Raw genomic sequence first — 18,474 nt, forward strand, 5'->3', positions numbered from 1 at the left:
ATGGAATCCCATGCAATGGAGTTTCCAGGGATACATATCCCCACCAGTATTGGTCATGGTATTACGGCTAAACCTCAAAGTGAACAGGTAGAAGGCATTGTGAACAACAAGGTAACTTCTAGTTTTACTAGAGAAACTCACACTTCTGGAAATGATGCATTAGGTATACATCCGAACCAGGCAGATGGTATCAATAAGGAAATATCCAATTTGAGACCCTCAATTATTCATAACAGGACCACAGAATCAAGTTTACCTATTAAACAGGCAGAATTGAATATCAATAAAACCGCCATACCTTTGCCAACAACTGAAATACTAGCAGTACAGGTACCTGGTGAATACAAAGCTGATATGAGTGGATGGCCTAAACCCGTGTCACCAACTGAACCACTCCAAGTAGCAATATCAAACGAACAGTCCATATCAAAAACCACCCAGAAAATTGTACCTATGGCACCAATTGAATTACAGACAATGAAGATACTGAGTGAAAAGACATATTTGATCATCAATCCAACTCAACCATCAGAAATATCAGACAAAAAGACTGAGAAGAATAGCAATCAAAATGTTAAACAATTGATTGCAACTGAAGCTAGTATATTACAAGAATCAGGTGAAATTGTAAAATCAGATATCAATGGAAACATCAAACCCTTAGTGCCAACTGAATCTGGTAAAGCAGAAGTAACTAGTGAAAAGTCCAAACCAAATGTTAGGACAAGCATCAAACCTGTGGTACCAACAATGAACAATACAGTGAAGGTACCCGGTAAACCAGTCGAACCAAGTATAAGTTCTAACATCAAACCTGTAGTGCCGACCGAGACCAACACAGTGAAAGTACCCGGTGAACCAGCCGAACCAAGTATAAGTTCTAATCACAAACCTGTAGTACCGACCGAGACCATAACAGTGAAGGTACCTGGTGAACCAGTCAACCCAAGTATAAGTTCTAACATCAAACCTGTAGTGCCGACCAAGACCAATACAGTGAAGGTACCTGGTGAACCAGTCGAACCAAGTATAAGTTCTAACATCAAACCGGTAGTGCCGACCAAGACCATAACAGTGAAGGTACCTGGTGAACCAGTCGAACCAAGTATAAGTTCTAACATCAAACCTGTAGTGCCGACCAAGACCATAACAGTGAAGGTACCTGGTGAACCAGTCGAACTAAGTACAAGTTCTAACATCAAACCTGTAGTACCAACCAAGACCATTACAGTGAAGGTACCGGGTGAACCAGTCGAACCAAGTATAAGTTCTAACATCAAACCTACAGTACCGACCAAGACCAATACAGTGAAGATACCTGGTGAACCAGTCGAACCAAGTGTAAGTTCTAACATCAAACCTGTAGTACCGACCAAGAACATTACAGTAAAGGTACCTGGTGAACCAGTTGAACCAAGTATAAGTTCTAACATCAAACCTGTAGTACCAACCAAGAACATTACAGTAAAGGTACCTGGTGAACCAGTCGAACCAAGTATAAGTTCTAACATCAAACCTGTAGTACCGACCAAGAACATTACAGTAAAGGTACCTGCTGAACCAGTCGAACCAAGTATAAGTTCTAACATCAAACCTGTAGTACCGACCAAGAACATTACAGTGAAGGTACCTGGTGAACCAGTCGAACCAAGTATAAGTTCTAACATCAAACCTGTAGTACCGATCAAGAACATTACAGTAAAGGTACCTGGTGAACCAGTCAAACCAAGTATAAGTTCTAACATTAAACCTACTTTGCCAACCAAACCAATGGAGATAGAGGTATCAAGTGTAAAAGCAGAGGCTATTAACAATCAAAATATCAAGCCATTGGTGCCAACTGAAGCTGGTAAATTGATGGTACCTAGTGAAAAGACTGAATCACATATCAACAATAAAATCAGACCATTGATGCCAACTGAATCTGTTGAAGTAGAATTACCAAGTGCAGAGACAGAGTCTAATATGAGTACAAATGTTAAGTCTGTGCAGCCAACTGAACAAGTAAAGGTGGCCATGCAAAGTGAAAATACCAAATCGACCATCAAACCAACTGAAAAAGTGATGATCCCAAGTGAACAGGGTGAATTGAATATCAATGCAGCCCTACCTTTGGCTCCAACCAAACCCACCGAGATTAAAGTACCAGGTGTTAATACTGAGACAAATGTAGGTCAACATATCAAACCTTTACTGACAACTGAAGCTGGTAAATTAAAGGTAGCTGCTGTAACTGTTAAAACAACTGATATACATGTCACACGTTTGGTGCCAACTGAACCTATTCCAGTAGAAGTAATTGATGAAAAGACTAAACCTAATAAGAGTCCAAACATCACACAAATGGTACCAACTAAATCAAAGACAGAAGAGGTGCTGGCGAAAAAGATTAAACCACATATCGACAGTAACATCAAACTTTTGGTACCAACTCAACCAGTTAAGGCCAAGGTACTCGATGAAAAAATTGTATCAAACGTTGCTTCTAACATAAGACCCATGGTACAAACAGAATCACCTACACTACAGGTATCTAGTGAACAGATTCAAACTATTCTCAGTGGCAATATCAAAACTTCACTACCAATTGAACACGTGACCAAAGAGAACCTGAGTGAAAAGACTCATTTGACTGGAGTTGAAAATGCTGGCATCGATGAACACCTGAATGTAAGGAAACCAGTAGGGCCTGGTATAAAAACCAGTACAACATATGTTTCAAGTACTGCAGAAATGAAGACCTCAGAAAATGTTCACCTGAAACCAACTGAGGTAATGGAGGGCATCGTTACTGCCATGCAAAATATTGCGACTACAAGTGAGAAACTCAATATCCCTCCATCTCCATCAACCCCTACAATGGTTTTGCCAGTTACGTTGCAGATAAAACCACCAGACAAGAACCATCATTTACCTGAAACTGTTACTGAGAAACAAACGATAAGCACTACCCTTAAGAAATCTGCTTCAACAGTCACTCCAATTAGCCCATTGATACCTCTACTACATAAAGACATAGTTAGCAGCAAAGTAACATCTAAGCAGCCAGTAAAAGTAAACTATCCTCCTCATGGCTTGATGACACCAGAACCTGAATCTCATAAGTATCAAGAGATATCTCACAATGAACAACCAGAAAATGAAGAATGGGAAAGATTCAAAGAAGATATGGAGTCAGTGAAATTCCTACATGATATAAAGGATGAACTTTCAGACAATATTGCAGAAAAAGTGGCTGAAAACGTTAAGGATACTCTACTAACTTCAAATGAGGTAATCAACAATGTGTTGAATTCGACAGGACTCTTGAAAAACAAACACACAGGAACTTTAAAACCTCACATAGATGGATTCGACCAAGCCATTATGAAAACATCTGCAAAAGTCACATTGCCCAATAGGGAGGAAATGTCAACTTCCACCTTGCCAACAATGTCAGAAACTTCTTCTAAGAAGACTACTTTGCCAGGAATAGAGGAAACATCAACTACTTCCCAATGGCTAAGGCAACAACAAAAGGCTTTTACGGAGAGTATGGATATTGAGACTTCCCCTGTTCCTGATAATATTGACGTGGCTAAATCTAGTGAGGGTTTAGCATTGAAGCAATTGCCCGACTCGGAGGAAATTGTACAGTCAGAATTTGCTGCCATGTCTGATGCCTTTGTGAATGAAATAAAACATAACCCTGTCATTGAGGAGGAGGATTGGATTGATGCACTTGGTAACATTGGAAAAGATACTGGACATAATCATGATGGTCAAATGAATGATCCTTCATCTTCCTCTAGTAATATCCTTGCAGACCACACCCCACTGAAAGCTATCTCTCGACAAAAAAGTTTTAGCATCCAGGAAGAGTTACCAGAATACAAAATACCATATACAGTAAATGCTGCTACGAGTAATCGTCCAAAGACACATAACATGGTTCTAACATCAGAAGACAAAGTGCTCTTTCATGTTAAGGCAACATCTCAACCTAGCTCAGCCCCAAATATCAAGAATGTTGAAGCACCTCTGATCAAGGAAAACCTTGGCCCCTATCAAAATGACAGAGAGTCCAACAAACATGGTAAATGGTGGGACCATCAACATGATCGCCATGGTGACAACTATCATTTTGGTGAAACAATACCAATGTCACCACCAACAATGCCACGACAGACAATGTTGAAGACAGTAACAAAAACATATAGAGCTTCAGATAAGAATACTCTCCTTACAGAACACAACAGAAAGCAAATTGATTCTAAAATACAAAACACAAAGAACACAGTAGAGTCGAATCCTGTGCTTACCAATCGTTACAATACACAAGTTAATGCAAAGCCTGTTTCTGCTGAGAGAGAAGAAACCATCAATCTTAACCAAAACCACAGGAAGGAAAGTTCTGTCAAGGAAGGAACTGCTGATCACTCGGTTCTGTATTCCATGATGAATCAACTACGAAGTGACAAAGACAGCAACAATGATAACAACAACCAGATCACGGCCAATGACAATAGTTTGCATATTGTTATCAACGACAATGGAGTGACTAACAACTTTCCTCAGATCAAAAAGGAATTGAACACTCAAATTGAAACGAAATTAAATCAACCAGAAAACCAAGGAGCTATAATGAAAGACAATCAAGATCAAACTGCTGAATCTTCACCAAAAGAACCAGACACTTATGTAATGAATGATTCTGCAACACCTGGCATAAATCTCGAGGATCATTTTCAAACAGCAGATGGTAAAATTGACTCTGATAACAGAGAAGCTGAAGATTCCTTGGTAGGAGTCATTGAACCATCACCGCATGATGAAATACAGATAGATACTAGTGTTCATGACAAGATAGCTGTGACGGGTGATACTACAAAGAACATAAGCCAGGAACAAGATCACCAAGTTAATATGAAGCACGCCACCAACTACAATACTATTGGTGAAGTTGGTGAAATCAATTATTACCAGGTTGCAAACATGCCATCAGTGTCAGGAAATACCGTGAACTCTGGTGATGAGAAGGATAGTGAAGAAACAGAGCAGCTATCGGTTATGGAAGGTACAATTGGTAAGCTGAAAACAACAGACAGTACAGTCCAACCATCCAATGGAATAAATCATGTGCAACCTAGAGCTGCCAACCCAAACACAGTTAGTCCATTCAGTGGCACACATGCTAACAAGAATCAAACAGACGTTGGCAAGGAAAAGCCACTCGCACAGGAATCTGAGAACAACAACTTGGCAGAATCTCGTAGCAGTGTCTTGACAGTACCAAGAGCTGAGAAAGAAAACATTGAAAGCCACAACAAGAACTACCAGGACGATCATAGCGATCACAGTATCACCATAGTAATAAATGAAAATGAAGACAATACAGACATGGACCAGGGAAAAGGGGAAGAGCTACCAAAGAAAGTGACAGAGGGACATAAATCTGACGAGAAAAATAACACAAATGTGAAAGGTACTAGTGACAAGTCACCAAACACCCACCAATCCATCTTTCAAGAGACAGCTATGATGAACAAGGCTGATAGTACAAGTGCTAAAAATGAGCCATTTGATTCAGTCAAATCAGTTGGTGTTGGGGAACACCTGTTTAGTGACACGTCACGGGAAGATGATAATAATGCTGATCGGACAAATCAACACAATCCTTCACCTGATTTTGAACCTGAGAAGGTTGCCTCCATTACAAATGTTGACAATGAGCTTCCTGACACTGTCCAAATGAAGATGGATGCTAACAAACAAGAACCTGGATATAGGGACAACAGCCCAATAATAATCAATAACATTGTAGAATTGGAGCATGGCTCGGATGCAGAGGAGGAGAGTGTGATACCAGTCTTCGAACAACCAACCTCAAATGATCTCCATCATTTTTTATCCTTAACGGCACTCAAGAAAACTAATCCTTCAAGTTCCCTGAGTGCCGTAAAACCCTACAAGAAGGAAGTACAAGATGAAAACAAAGCAGTTGGCTCAAAAGAATCCGATGAATATTCTCATTCAAAGAAAACACCAAAGCCATTACTTGAGACAACGAGCAAAGCAACAACAATCTTAAAAGATGAACAAAACGAAGAAATCCAATCATTCTTAGATTTTTTGTCATGGTTACGAGAGAAGATCAAGCCTTCGACGACACCAACTGTACTGACAGCAGAAAAACAGCCAGAAGGTAAGACATGGAATTTATAGCGTAGATATACATATACCAATGGCAGTATTCTCTGAATGACCAAAATCGAATGGAATGTGTAGTTTTTACCAATTTCATACAAACACTAAAAACAACACCCAGGAACAATAAAGCGAATTTGTGCTTTAGCGTTGTCAGTTTGTTGTGAAGAATACGCGTGTGCACTATGTTACAAAGATTGTGCACAAGATAGTTAAGATATGGCCGGTCATTACAATTAGAGACTGAATATTCTTTCCCAAACAAAATAACTTTTTACAGAAGTTAACAGCTCAGAGTTGGTTTCAATTTTGACAATAGTTGTTCCGAACATTTGAGTGAATAGTATGGCATCTGGAATTAGTGGAATGGATTTTCTTCAAAGGAAAGTCGACGGTAATGACATTAATGACTGCAAAAAATTAGACTAAAGTCATTGTAAGTACATTTGTTAGGAAAGTAAATCGCTTCATGTAATTACCTTATTTCCGTTTACATCTGTCCACAATATTTTTTCAGGTGAAGAAACGAAAACCACACCAGTTTCAGTCATAAACAATAACACTTGGTCTGATTGGTCAAAATGGAGCGTCTGTTCAGTGACATGTGGTAGTGGTATCCAATCACGAACCCGCTTCTGTATGGACACTGATACAGGACATAAAATAGGTGATGCTAACTGTAAAGGTTTGTCGCTAGAAACAACAAGATGTCTGCAGTCAATGTGTCATGGTAAGTTTTCATTGTCTTGCGTGTGAAGCTTATGATAATTGAGTTGTTCTATTGTGTGCAGAATGTACTATTTTTGAAACAATTCACATAAAAAGCTATAGATGTTATACTTCAAAATGTCCATAAAATATCTTATTATATAGAAAGATATTATATTGAAAAAGCACCAAGTATAAACCATCATTTGTTGTTGGCGATTTTCAAGAAGATTGGTCTCTGGGACACGTTCTTCATCCGAGTACAGTACATGATCAGCTCAACAGCAGTGCGATTGCAAAGTGCAAAAATGTTGTGCAAATCTACAAAATCCACCAAGCTACCTAAACACGCTGCACCACAGACAGTGATTTCACTACAAATACTGCAATATTGACGCCATTGGTCATCACTATGCCATCATTAAACTTTGAGTTTCTGTTTCTCGTACTTCCAGAATTACAAGAGAGTGAATGGTCGGAATGGTCAGACTGGAGTATCTGCAGCACTACCTGTGGCCAAGGCATTGCATTGCGTACTCGTAGCTGTCACAGTGAAGGTGCTGCTTGTCATGGTAACTGGATTGAACAACATGACTGCCTAGTTAAGCAGTGTCACAGTAAGCAAATTAATCACCTAATATTCATAATTGATACACACTACACGACTGATCTCAAGTTGTCATCGAATGGCACATATTAAGCAACTTGCAAAATTACCGTCGTTCAAACGTTATGATAATATATGATAAATGCAATGTATCTTGACAATAATTAATTTACTTACATTTTCAGATCAAGTAAAAACTACAAAACCAGCTCCTACTCCGACTCCACATTTTTGGACACCCTGGTCTGATTGGAGTACTTGTACAGTCACGTGTGGTAATGGTCAAATATCAAGATACAGAAGCTGTCTCCATGGCCACGAGAAAATAGTCATCCATGACAGAAACTGTGCTGGTGTTTCCAAGGAAGCAGATTCTTGTAATCTACAAAAGTGTGTTGGTGAGTAAATACGGATTACTATTTATGTATTCATAAAGTTATTGTTTAATACTTTGTTTATATTGATGATATAAAAGATATTTTATCCAATCTGTCAGAAATGAAACACAAGTTTATGCCTACATAAACCGAATAGTTATTATAGCATGAATATTTCAAATTATGACAGATGGAATTTCATAATTGAAAATGACGAAGCAAAATCATTAGTAGACTCACAAGGATAAGATGTCCTTCTTGTCGACAGAGCCCTCACAAAAACCAAAGGTAGAGTCTTATTGGAGCCCATGGAGTCCGTGGTCAAAATGTTCTGCATCCTGTGACAAGGGCCAAAGTTCACGTCGCCGTCACTGCGTCTCTCGTTCGACGATGGCATGTCCAGGGAGACGTAAACAAGTGAAGCATTGCAATATAAACTCCTGTCCAGGTGAGTGACGTCATTAAAGGTAGATTCCAAAACACCTTTAAGACAAATTGATTTGTATCTTATTACTTCAAATCATCAATGGAAGTGTACATGTTTATTTTAAAGGCGCACAATTCAGTACCAGGTTCTACCATTAGTGTTACTTTATCAGTGGAGCCATGAGGATTACATTGGATCATTCGTTTGTTCTGGACTAACTATTTTCTGTAGCTCTGCCGACGACTGACTGTTCTTAACACATCAATTTTAAAGTGGTCCTTCAAATGACGAGCTCGACAAGTCTAGGTAACCAAGATTTATTATCAAAAAACAAACCAAAGAGACAGATCGTGTGCCTTCAGTAGTGATTTATTCAGATTTAAAACTGAAATTATACTCATTTCCCACAGTGGACCATTAAATTGTATACGTTGTTTCTTCACTAACTACATCCCCATTGCTATTCAGAGGAACCGCCAAAACAACTCCCACCTCAGTATCATTGGTCAAATTGGTCACCATGGAAACCGTGCTTAGCAACGTGTGGCTTATCAACCAAAACAAGGCATCGTCATTGTGAGGAATCGTCAACACATTCACAAGTTGGTGACAACAATTGCCATGGCAATACCATAGAAACAGCAACGTGTAATCTGCAAATGAACTGCCCAGGTATAACTATATATGAATTCAGATTATTAACATCTTAGGAGAAGGAACCTCACATCAAAATCAAAATTTCATTTTTGTGGAGAGATAGTTTATATTGAGTTTGATGTACATGATTTCTTTCGCTCCTGTGTGTATTGTATTTCAATATTTCTATGGCCAGGAGTCAAATGATATTGAAGTATATACATATAAAAGAGTAATTCAAATGAAGGTATGGCAAATTCATTACACTCTTGTTTTTGCTTTGTCGATATAGAGCCTGAAGAAGATAAACTTCCTAAACCTGAGTCGAAGTCTGTCTGGAGTCACTGGAGTCCATGGTCCACGTGTAGCGTCACGTGTGGGGGTGGTTACGTCATACGGAAACGGCATTGTCACATGAATGATGGGATACCATGCATAGGTGTGGATACAGAGAGGAATATATGTAATGAAGAAAATTGTCCAGGTTAGTGGAAAAGAAAACTTGCAATGGCATATAAATGTATTAGCTTCAACGTCTATGGCCAATCATGTACATTATATGTCTGTCTGTCTGTCTGTCTGTCTGTCTGTCTGTCTGTCTGTCTGTCCGGAATGAAATATACCAGTAGTAATAATATTTAATTTTTTCTATCTTTTCTCATTCATATTTCTAACAAATTTCAAGATCACAATTAATCATGTACTCATATTTGATCAAACTCAATATATTTATCTAATTGTATATTTTGTAGAAATAGCCAAACTGCCAACTTACCAATGGTTGCCATGGTTAGATTGGTCAGAATGTTCAGTATCTTGTGGCACTGGATTGAGGTCAAGGTCACGAGAATGCTTAAATCAAGAAACATTACACTACGTCGCCCCTAAGCATTGTGGGTCGTTAGCTGATCATGTTCAAAAATGTGAGATGAAGAAATGTCCTGGTGAGTTTGTGATTCAAAAGTTAACTTAGAATTTAACACTGCATAAATATGACAGAATAATGCGACGTAAATTGACAGAATACATTTTACTTTTTACAATAACACAGTGATGTACGTTCAACAACAGCTCATCTTTTTTGCGGTATGCCAGATTACATTAATTACTATATCTATCTCTAGCAAAAATTGAAGTATGGTTACAGGATTTTGTATTGAAGAGTTGGGTAAAAACGAAATCTTAAAAAAAACTTTAATGTAATAAATAATGCTACACGGACACACGCACACAGAACAGATAGATAAAAAATAAAGACAACAAATGAAAAAAAAAATCATTTTTTGGCAGTGTCAGAATGGAGTGACTGGTCACCTTGGTCACAGTGTCCTGTAACCTGTGGGCGTGCAACAAAACAACGACTACGCCACTGTCAAGTGTATGGCAACAGAAAATGTGTAGGGGAGGCTACAGAACAAACGAACTGTGACCTTGATGATTGCGAAGGTAAAGTTTAAATGTTTGAATTTTGTTTGTGGACTTAAAGTTGTATATATGCCAGTTTTTCAGAAATTTATATTTCGTTTGGGCGACTTCGAATTCAATTGCACAACGTATATTCTAAATAATCAAAATTGGAATTTCTCTGGCTAATCCTGGTCGGGGGGGGGGGGTACTATTTTGTGTAATGAAAGTATTTTTTCTTTCTTTGATAACGATTGTAATATTTTAGAGTTCTCTTTTGTCATCTTGTTCAAAGATGGCCGTCTTTTACGGCTGAAGAAAGGTGAACTTTCTTATTGAAATTTAGATACAGCTATTTTTATATGATTATGTTCCGATATGGTATTTCTTGAAGTCATATGGTCCTACTTTTGACACATTTTTCAGAGAGCCAGCCTTCCACCTGGAGAGAGTGGCAGGCATGGTCGTCTTGCTCACAATCTTGTAATATTGGACTGAGAACGCGTCAACGTGATTGTGACGTCAGGGATAACAAAATGTGTGAAGGTCAAGGGTCACACACGATATCATGTCTTCTCGAGGAATGTGAAGGTAGGAAATGGCGGGAATTCGATGCAGGGTGTGCGTTATCTAAAATGATTTTCGCTACAATTTGTATGTTGGTTCTGGCTATATATAGGTGCTATTTTAAATTGCTCTTCGAGAACGAAGACGTACCGGAGCGTATGTTTCCATGCCGCTTTCCGGGACCAAGTTGTAAATTTACTCAGGATAGTCGATGATGTGGTCGTAATGCAGGTTACTCATGGTGTTTTGTAACTGTAGAATGTTTCGATAATTTTTCTTCCAGAAACAAAATCTGGTGTTAAGGAACCGATCACGAGTTTACCATCGTTGCTTGGTTGGACCCCGTGGGCAGGATGGTCTGAGTGCAGTGCTAGTTGTGGAGAAGGGTACACGGAACGTAGGAGAACGTGTGAAGCCACAGTACAGCTGAACTTACACTGTCCTGGCCGACATGTCGAACAGAAAATGTGTATCGCGGACACCTGTGATATTGGTAAGTATGGGAATAGACTTGTAACAAAAATGTTGATCTGACATTTCTGTCGGCGGTGGACAACTAAAACTACCTTCACAGAATTCTTCTCATAATCTATCACACTATCAAACTGACATGAATGATCTTGCAGACATACATGGCCAGAGCACACAGCAGGATACGACAGACACATACTATTATTTACACACTGAATATCGTATTCAAGTGGGCAATGTTAACAGATGGAATGAAGGACTTTTATTTTTATCACAGATTATATTACACCGTGCCATGTGGTAACCTCGGCTGATAAAACGATCTTCTGATCACAGTATTTTCAATTAAACCACCATCAACTGCCTTTCTTTTTTTTTGGTCAAATTTAGTACACCGTTCATCACAAGTTAAGAAGGCTGAAGGACGTAATACAAGGTTAGAGTGTCAATATGACCACAGTATGCTGGTCAAAGAAATCTATTGGGTGACTCCAACCGGTGAGAAGTTGACGAAAGATAACACCAAATATAGCAACAGGTACAAATCTTGTCCTTTATTGTTATTCAAGATCATATAGTGGGCAGACGAGGGAAGGGGAAAATGTGGAGACAGAAAGAGGAGAGCGACAGAGAGATAGAGATATAGATAGACTGACAGAGACAGGAAGTGGACAAAGATACAGATGGAAAAACAGAGAGGGGTACAGAGACAGTCAGGGAGAGAGAGAGAGAGAGAGAGAGAGAGAGAGAGAGAGAGAGAGAGAGAGAGAGAGAGAGAGAGAGAGAGAGAGAGAGAGAGAGAGAGCGAGCGAGCTCTATGAGTGACAGAGAAAGTCAGACTCAGAGAGGCAGGTTGTGAAATTCACATGGTACACTTTTGTATTTTTGAAATCGTTCATTCCTGATATAATTTCAGATACAACATAACAGACACATACCTGTACATCCGGGATATACAGGGCCAGAATCAAGGTGTATACCACTGCGTGGTGCTTACAAAAACTGATGACATCATAACAAGTGACGTTGCAGTTGGTGAGTGCATATACTACAGGCGTCATTATGTGTAATGATAATGGAATATACTATACACTTAAAGTTGTTGTTGTCATTACTTTTTTTTCATTTGAGATCTTCTATTACATTACCAGCCAGCCTATGACAATGCATGTTGCAACCGTTATCAACGATAGCAATAGCATGTTTTTTTTTCGTTTTGATTCATGTGAAGAACTACTTATGTTATTCTATGTACTAAACATACTGAATCATTACAATAGTACCAGAGAGCTCTGCAGACTCGAAGGCATACCATTTAATATGATCGACTCAATTAATTCTATGTAGCTAGATTCCACCAACAAAATAATGTTTATTGACATAAGGATCATGGAAAAACAAGCGTTACATTTATTCAGGAAAATGTCAGTTATGTGTTTTTTTCTTTATAACACTGAATCATAAGGTTTGTTAATCATTATGTCATTCAGATGTAATCAACTGTCAATCCCAACCTTGTCAAAATGGCGGAACATGCTTTGAGCAGGGAGATGATACCGAACACACCTTTGTCTGTGAGTGCATGTCGGGATATACAGGACTCACCTGTGAATATGGTAAGAGGAAAGGGAGACCTCTTCCTTGTAGTTAAATTGTGCATATATGTGGGTGTGGTTGGGGTGGTTGTTGTAATATACTTCTTTTCCTGTTATATATTGACAAAGTTATTTTGAATTTAGCCTATTGCAAAGAGATATGTCATAGACAGCATTTTGAACTCTCAAGAAATGGACATATTAATCCATCACTATTAAGTTTAAGCATCATGTTTCAATGTCAGTGTGACCATATATCGTCTTCTTGCCAGCAGCAAAAACAGAGCACACTAACAGAGACACTGAATAGATATTAACAGTAGCTTTAAATGACATATTTACGTTCAAGTCTAATAGTTCTTAATTCTTATGAAATTGTATTTTTATAGGTTCCACCAACCACAAATTGATTTTCATAATAGTTGCCGTCGTTGTGGGTGTTGCCATTCTACTAACGGGTCTAATAACTACAGGCTATCTTGGTACCTGGTTTGTGAAGCGTGGAAGGTAAAATTTAACACGATTCATAGTTTGTAAACATATTATATCTAACTTATCTCAAAATAATTCAGTGTTCTCGAATGTTGGACTTCCTCTATATTTTAAGGCCTTTTGTTTAGCACTCAAGGAACACCTTTTCATATAGAAGGTAAATAAATACTCATCAGGACAACTGCATGGAAGCTTTCAGTAAATTTGTTAGATGAGCTGGATGGGTTTTATACCCACATACACGTGTTTTTCCCTCCCAGTTTTATGTTTGTAACGGGTTTGATACCTACAGGTGTTTTTTCCTGTCCCCTGTAAATTTATACTAATAAACCTTGTAGTATGCAAAATGGATCTCAAAAATGTTTTCCCCTTTTTTGCAGTAAGAGAGCTAAAGTGATAGCAAAACGCAGTGTGATTGTTATACCAAAACCAGGTAATGTCCAATCAAAGACGAGCTTCGTCTATGACGTCAGCAAGGGACCAATATTTCAACCAATGGAAATGCTTGCCAATACAAATTCAAATAACAAAGAATACCAACCGTCAGAATACGCAAACCAGAATATGAATGCACAAGTTATCAACCAACCAGGTGGCATTGTTGAAATAGGACAACAAGAGTACAACCACTTCCAGAAACAAAATGTGTATACAATGTTTCGGCACATCAAAGACGGACATGTGCATGACGTAGGTGAAATTGAGACTACAAACATTGACAATGATGCCCTGAACGAGGATATGTTCGAGGCAGGGAAACAAAAAATAGAAAATTCAAAGGAGTCATCAAAAGATTCGGGATATCAAGGAAGTGAAGATACAGATCCAATTTATGCAACTGTGAAGAAGAAGACTAAAACGAAAGATGAAGTGAAGGAAAATGGAAAGAAATCGCCAAAACGGAAGAGAAAACCCTCAACAGATCGACCAAAAATGCATGTTGATATCCCACATTCTCCTTCGGCGGATGTCCGCTATGTAGAACCCCAAAGTGCAATGAATCACTCATTTGTTACAAATCTTCACCACACATTAGCTCTAGAGCATTACCATGGTAACAAAAAGACAGTGTCATCTTCATCTTCACTTGAAATGAGTAGCTCTTCAAGTAATGCTTCTCTGACAGCTGTAAGCAGTGTTAATCAGAGTCCTGAGACAAAGAAATCGGACTGTAGTTTTACTGGTGGAGAGGAAACACCTCCCAACAAACCAAGTAATACAAGCACTGCAAGTGAAGGAAATGCAAGCCCAGGAATTCTAGACAATTTGAAAGAGCCATATCTTGAGGTTAACACGGGATCAAATGACAGAGAACCCGCCAGGGATCATTTCTCCCATAATTCCATTGTGGTACCATATCCGGTGTCACCTTCAGTTGACCTCAAAATACGAAAAGGTAAAATGACACAAACTTGTGCAGAGTTAGAAACAAAATACTCGAAATATTCAGCAAAGATTCCTGGTAAATCAAGAAGGATGCTGGATTTCACAGACACCGAATCGGATATAAGTATTTCAGATGAATCAGAGCAAAATGATAACATTCATTCTACTCCAGATCTCCATACCACCTTGAATCAATATTATGATTATTACATGAATAGTGATGACGAGAACACACAGAATGATGACGAGAACGCGTATTACTCCTCCCCAGCATCTTATCATGATTTCAAAAAATGGTGACGTGTGTTTAATATGCAAATTTATCACTGTGAGTGACATGAAGAGACAGGAGAAGAGCAAGTGGGTAGAAAATGCAATCATGGTAAAAAATTATCAATTTTCAAAACAAAAAAGAATCAAGATAAAAATAAGAGAAATCAAATGAACTGGGTGATAAGGGAACAGAGTCTGCAAATCAAAGGTAAACGTTCACGCATGCGCAATTACACATACAGACTCGAGATCAACATCCGGATGGAACTGGACAGGGGATTGCGGTAATCAAGTACAACCTCTGACACTCGTCCGAGATGGTGTAGGGTGTCATCAACACGCAGTGGTTCACAAAATGATAGCCTTGGTGGTGATGTCTCGATTATTTTTCTCTTTTCATTTGAAACTCTGTAAATTTGTAAATATAGTCAATTAAACTGTCATACCATCAAGTTCCTTTGTCAACATAACATTTTATTTATTGCCCAAGATAACAACAACAACAACAACAACAACAACAACAACAACAACAACAACAGCAATTATTCAATCTAGATAACCCTGGCATGCTCTTCATAAACATAAATTGCTGAATGCCTTACTCACCATTTTTCACTTTACAACGAATGTTAAACATATCTGATATATATATATATATATATATATATATATATATATATATATATATATATATATATATATATATATACATATATATATATATACATATATATATATATATATATATATATATATATATATATATATATATATATATATATATATAGTTTTGGAAAAATGACTGGAACTCTTTCTTGGTTGTAACTCGGAGTTTCACGCATAGTGCGATCATCAGACAACAAACCGAGTTATATATATATATATATATATATATATATATATATATATATATATATATATATATATATATATATATATATATATATATATATATATATATATATATATATACATATATATATGTGTGTGTGTGTATCTATTAGAAATTTACCTCTCGGTCACCTATCTAATAGAAATTTACCTCTCAGTCACCTATCTAATAGAAATTTACCTCTCAATCACCTATCTAATAGAAATTTACCTCTTAGTCACCTATCTAATAGAAATTTACAACTCAGTATCATATCCAATAGAAATTCACCCCTCAGTCTCTTATGTAATTGAAATGTACACCCCAGTCTCATATCTAATTTCATATGAAACTTATATTTTCCAACAAAGTTTTAATTCTTTAAAAGAAACTTTTATTTTTCGATGTTTTAATTGCCCACAACAGACAAAAAGACAATATAATCACATGCATCAATAGATAACTGTGATAATGGTAGACACAGTATAATATTTTCATGGTAAGGCTCCAAAGGTCGAGAGTTATGGTGACGTCACAAAGCCCGACATCGATCACATCACCATTTCTAGTTATCATGACATCACAAATCCCGACACGTACACCCATCCATCACGTGACCACTTCTAGTCATAGTTTTCATTGAATGGATAATGTCGGCAAGGTCGATCCCTGTCAAGACAAAATAATCAGAATTAAAATAATTAATAAAAATAATGATTGCTTAATAATGTCTGTGGTCAGCATATACTTATGAATTATATGAAGAAACTATCAAAGCTCTCAAAAATTCGGGAGAATAAAATCACTTTACAGCATTATATAAATGTATAGAGTAGTTCCATATAACCAAATAGTGACGTATTCAAGTCATATACTGTTCAATAACTAGAGAAGCAGCAACCATATTCCATAGTTACAGCTCATGAAAACATAAGGTCAAATTGGAAGATGCAAAGAGCTGTTGTATCTTCTCATAACATCAGATTTTGTTTTGTCTGTCTGTCTGTCTGACTGTCTGCCTGTCTATCTGTCTGTGTGTGTATATATGTATGTATGTGTCTGTCTGTCTGTCTGTCTGTCTGTCTGTCTGTCTGTCTGTCTACAAACTCACCATAAATGTGGGTGAGCTCGCCAATTCATGTTTAGAGACTTCAGTACTTTCATCTCTTCATCAGTTAGATCAAAATCAAAGACCTGTATATAGATTAGAATTATATGTTAGCTGAATAACATTTTCCAGATAACATTTATTATTATTATGTCACCCATATCCATGAGGTACCTTACTGAAGGTCACGAATAGTTTCTATGGTAACATAGGACTGCAATTGCTACACAAGACTTACTACAACATTTTTGAAGTGAAATAAAAATAAAATAAAAAAAAATAAAAAAAAATAAATATAAAATGCATATATATATATATATATATATGCATTATATATATGTATGTATATATATATATATATATATATATATATATATATATATATATATATATATATATATATATATATATATATATATATATATATATATATATATATATATATATATATATATATATATATATATATATATATGACGATTGATGCTCATTGATGTAAAACTGTATGTGGATTACCGTAAGATTGTCTTTGATTCTCGATGGCGTGACACTTTTTGGCACAACGCTGATATTTTGTTGGGTTAGAAATCTTAACAAAACTTGACCAGTAGACTTCTTATAGCGTTCTGCTAATGCTGTAACTTTAGGATGTTTCAACAAAGATGGGTCAGGTGGATTGGCTCTAGAGAGATATAAACATTGGTATAGAAATATTGAGAAGTTTACAGTGTACGCCGAGGACGAGCTGCTGCATTGAAAACACTCATGTGTATATGACAAACCTATAATTACAATTGACACTTCGGTTTCCTAAACTCTTACTTTGAATCAGAAAAAAAAGTATTATTACCATTCCTTCATTTAATTTCTATTTTATACGGTCACAATTTTGATTGAGATGTATGAACTAAAAACTACAGCAATGTCATAATAAGCGCCAAATCATTGACCATTGGACGAAACTCTGTCCAAATCTGATTACATTCTGATCTAGAAGACTGGATTTGTTTAATATACTGTATTCACGTTTATTGTACTTGTCCTTGACATTGTTGCCTTGGTAACAACTTCGAAGGTTATGCATTTATTTACAAGCATATATATAGAAACACATTTCATTGTAATTTTCTTCCCGAATTTGGTACACGCATAATGTACGTGGAAAGTATTTCTATGACTTCGATGAAAATACAGAATAGTAGATAACCCTCTTATAATGTATAATCATTTATAATTCATATCACGTGTAATTGACCTTCTAAATCTTACTATTTTTATAGTCCAAACATCTGTGTATCAATTCTGATGGTAAGGTATTTATTCTAATTTTGGCGATTTGGATGGAAGGAAAATGAAAGAAAGGGTC

At 37.0% G+C, this 18,474-nt stretch overlaps 1 protein-coding gene across 1 annotated transcript in view; it reads right to left on the reverse strand.

The window, feature by feature from the left end:
- Positions 1-16,119: 16,119 nt before the first annotated feature.
- LOC144452608 (aldo-keto reductase family 1 member B7-like) overlaps positions 16,120-18,474 on the reverse strand; it is a 9,609-nt gene continuing 7,254 nt past the window's right edge. The window contains exons 7-9 of the mRNA XM_078143726.1: positions 17,625-17,790; positions 17,112-17,194; positions 16,120-16,669 (exon numbers count right to left, since the gene is read on the reverse strand). Of these exons, the coding sequence (XP_077999852.1) occupies positions 16,624-16,669; positions 17,112-17,194; positions 17,625-17,790 (295 nt within the window). The 3' untranslated portion in view covers positions 16,120-16,623. The remainder of the gene's footprint in view (positions 16,670-17,111; positions 17,195-17,624; positions 17,791-18,474) is intronic.

Source organism: Glandiceps talaboti, chromosome 23, assembly GCF_964340395.1.
Source record: "Glandiceps talaboti chromosome 23, keGlaTala1.1, whole genome shotgun sequence".
Taxonomy (NCBI): Eukaryota; Metazoa; Hemichordata; class Enteropneusta; family Spengelidae; genus Glandiceps; species Glandiceps talaboti.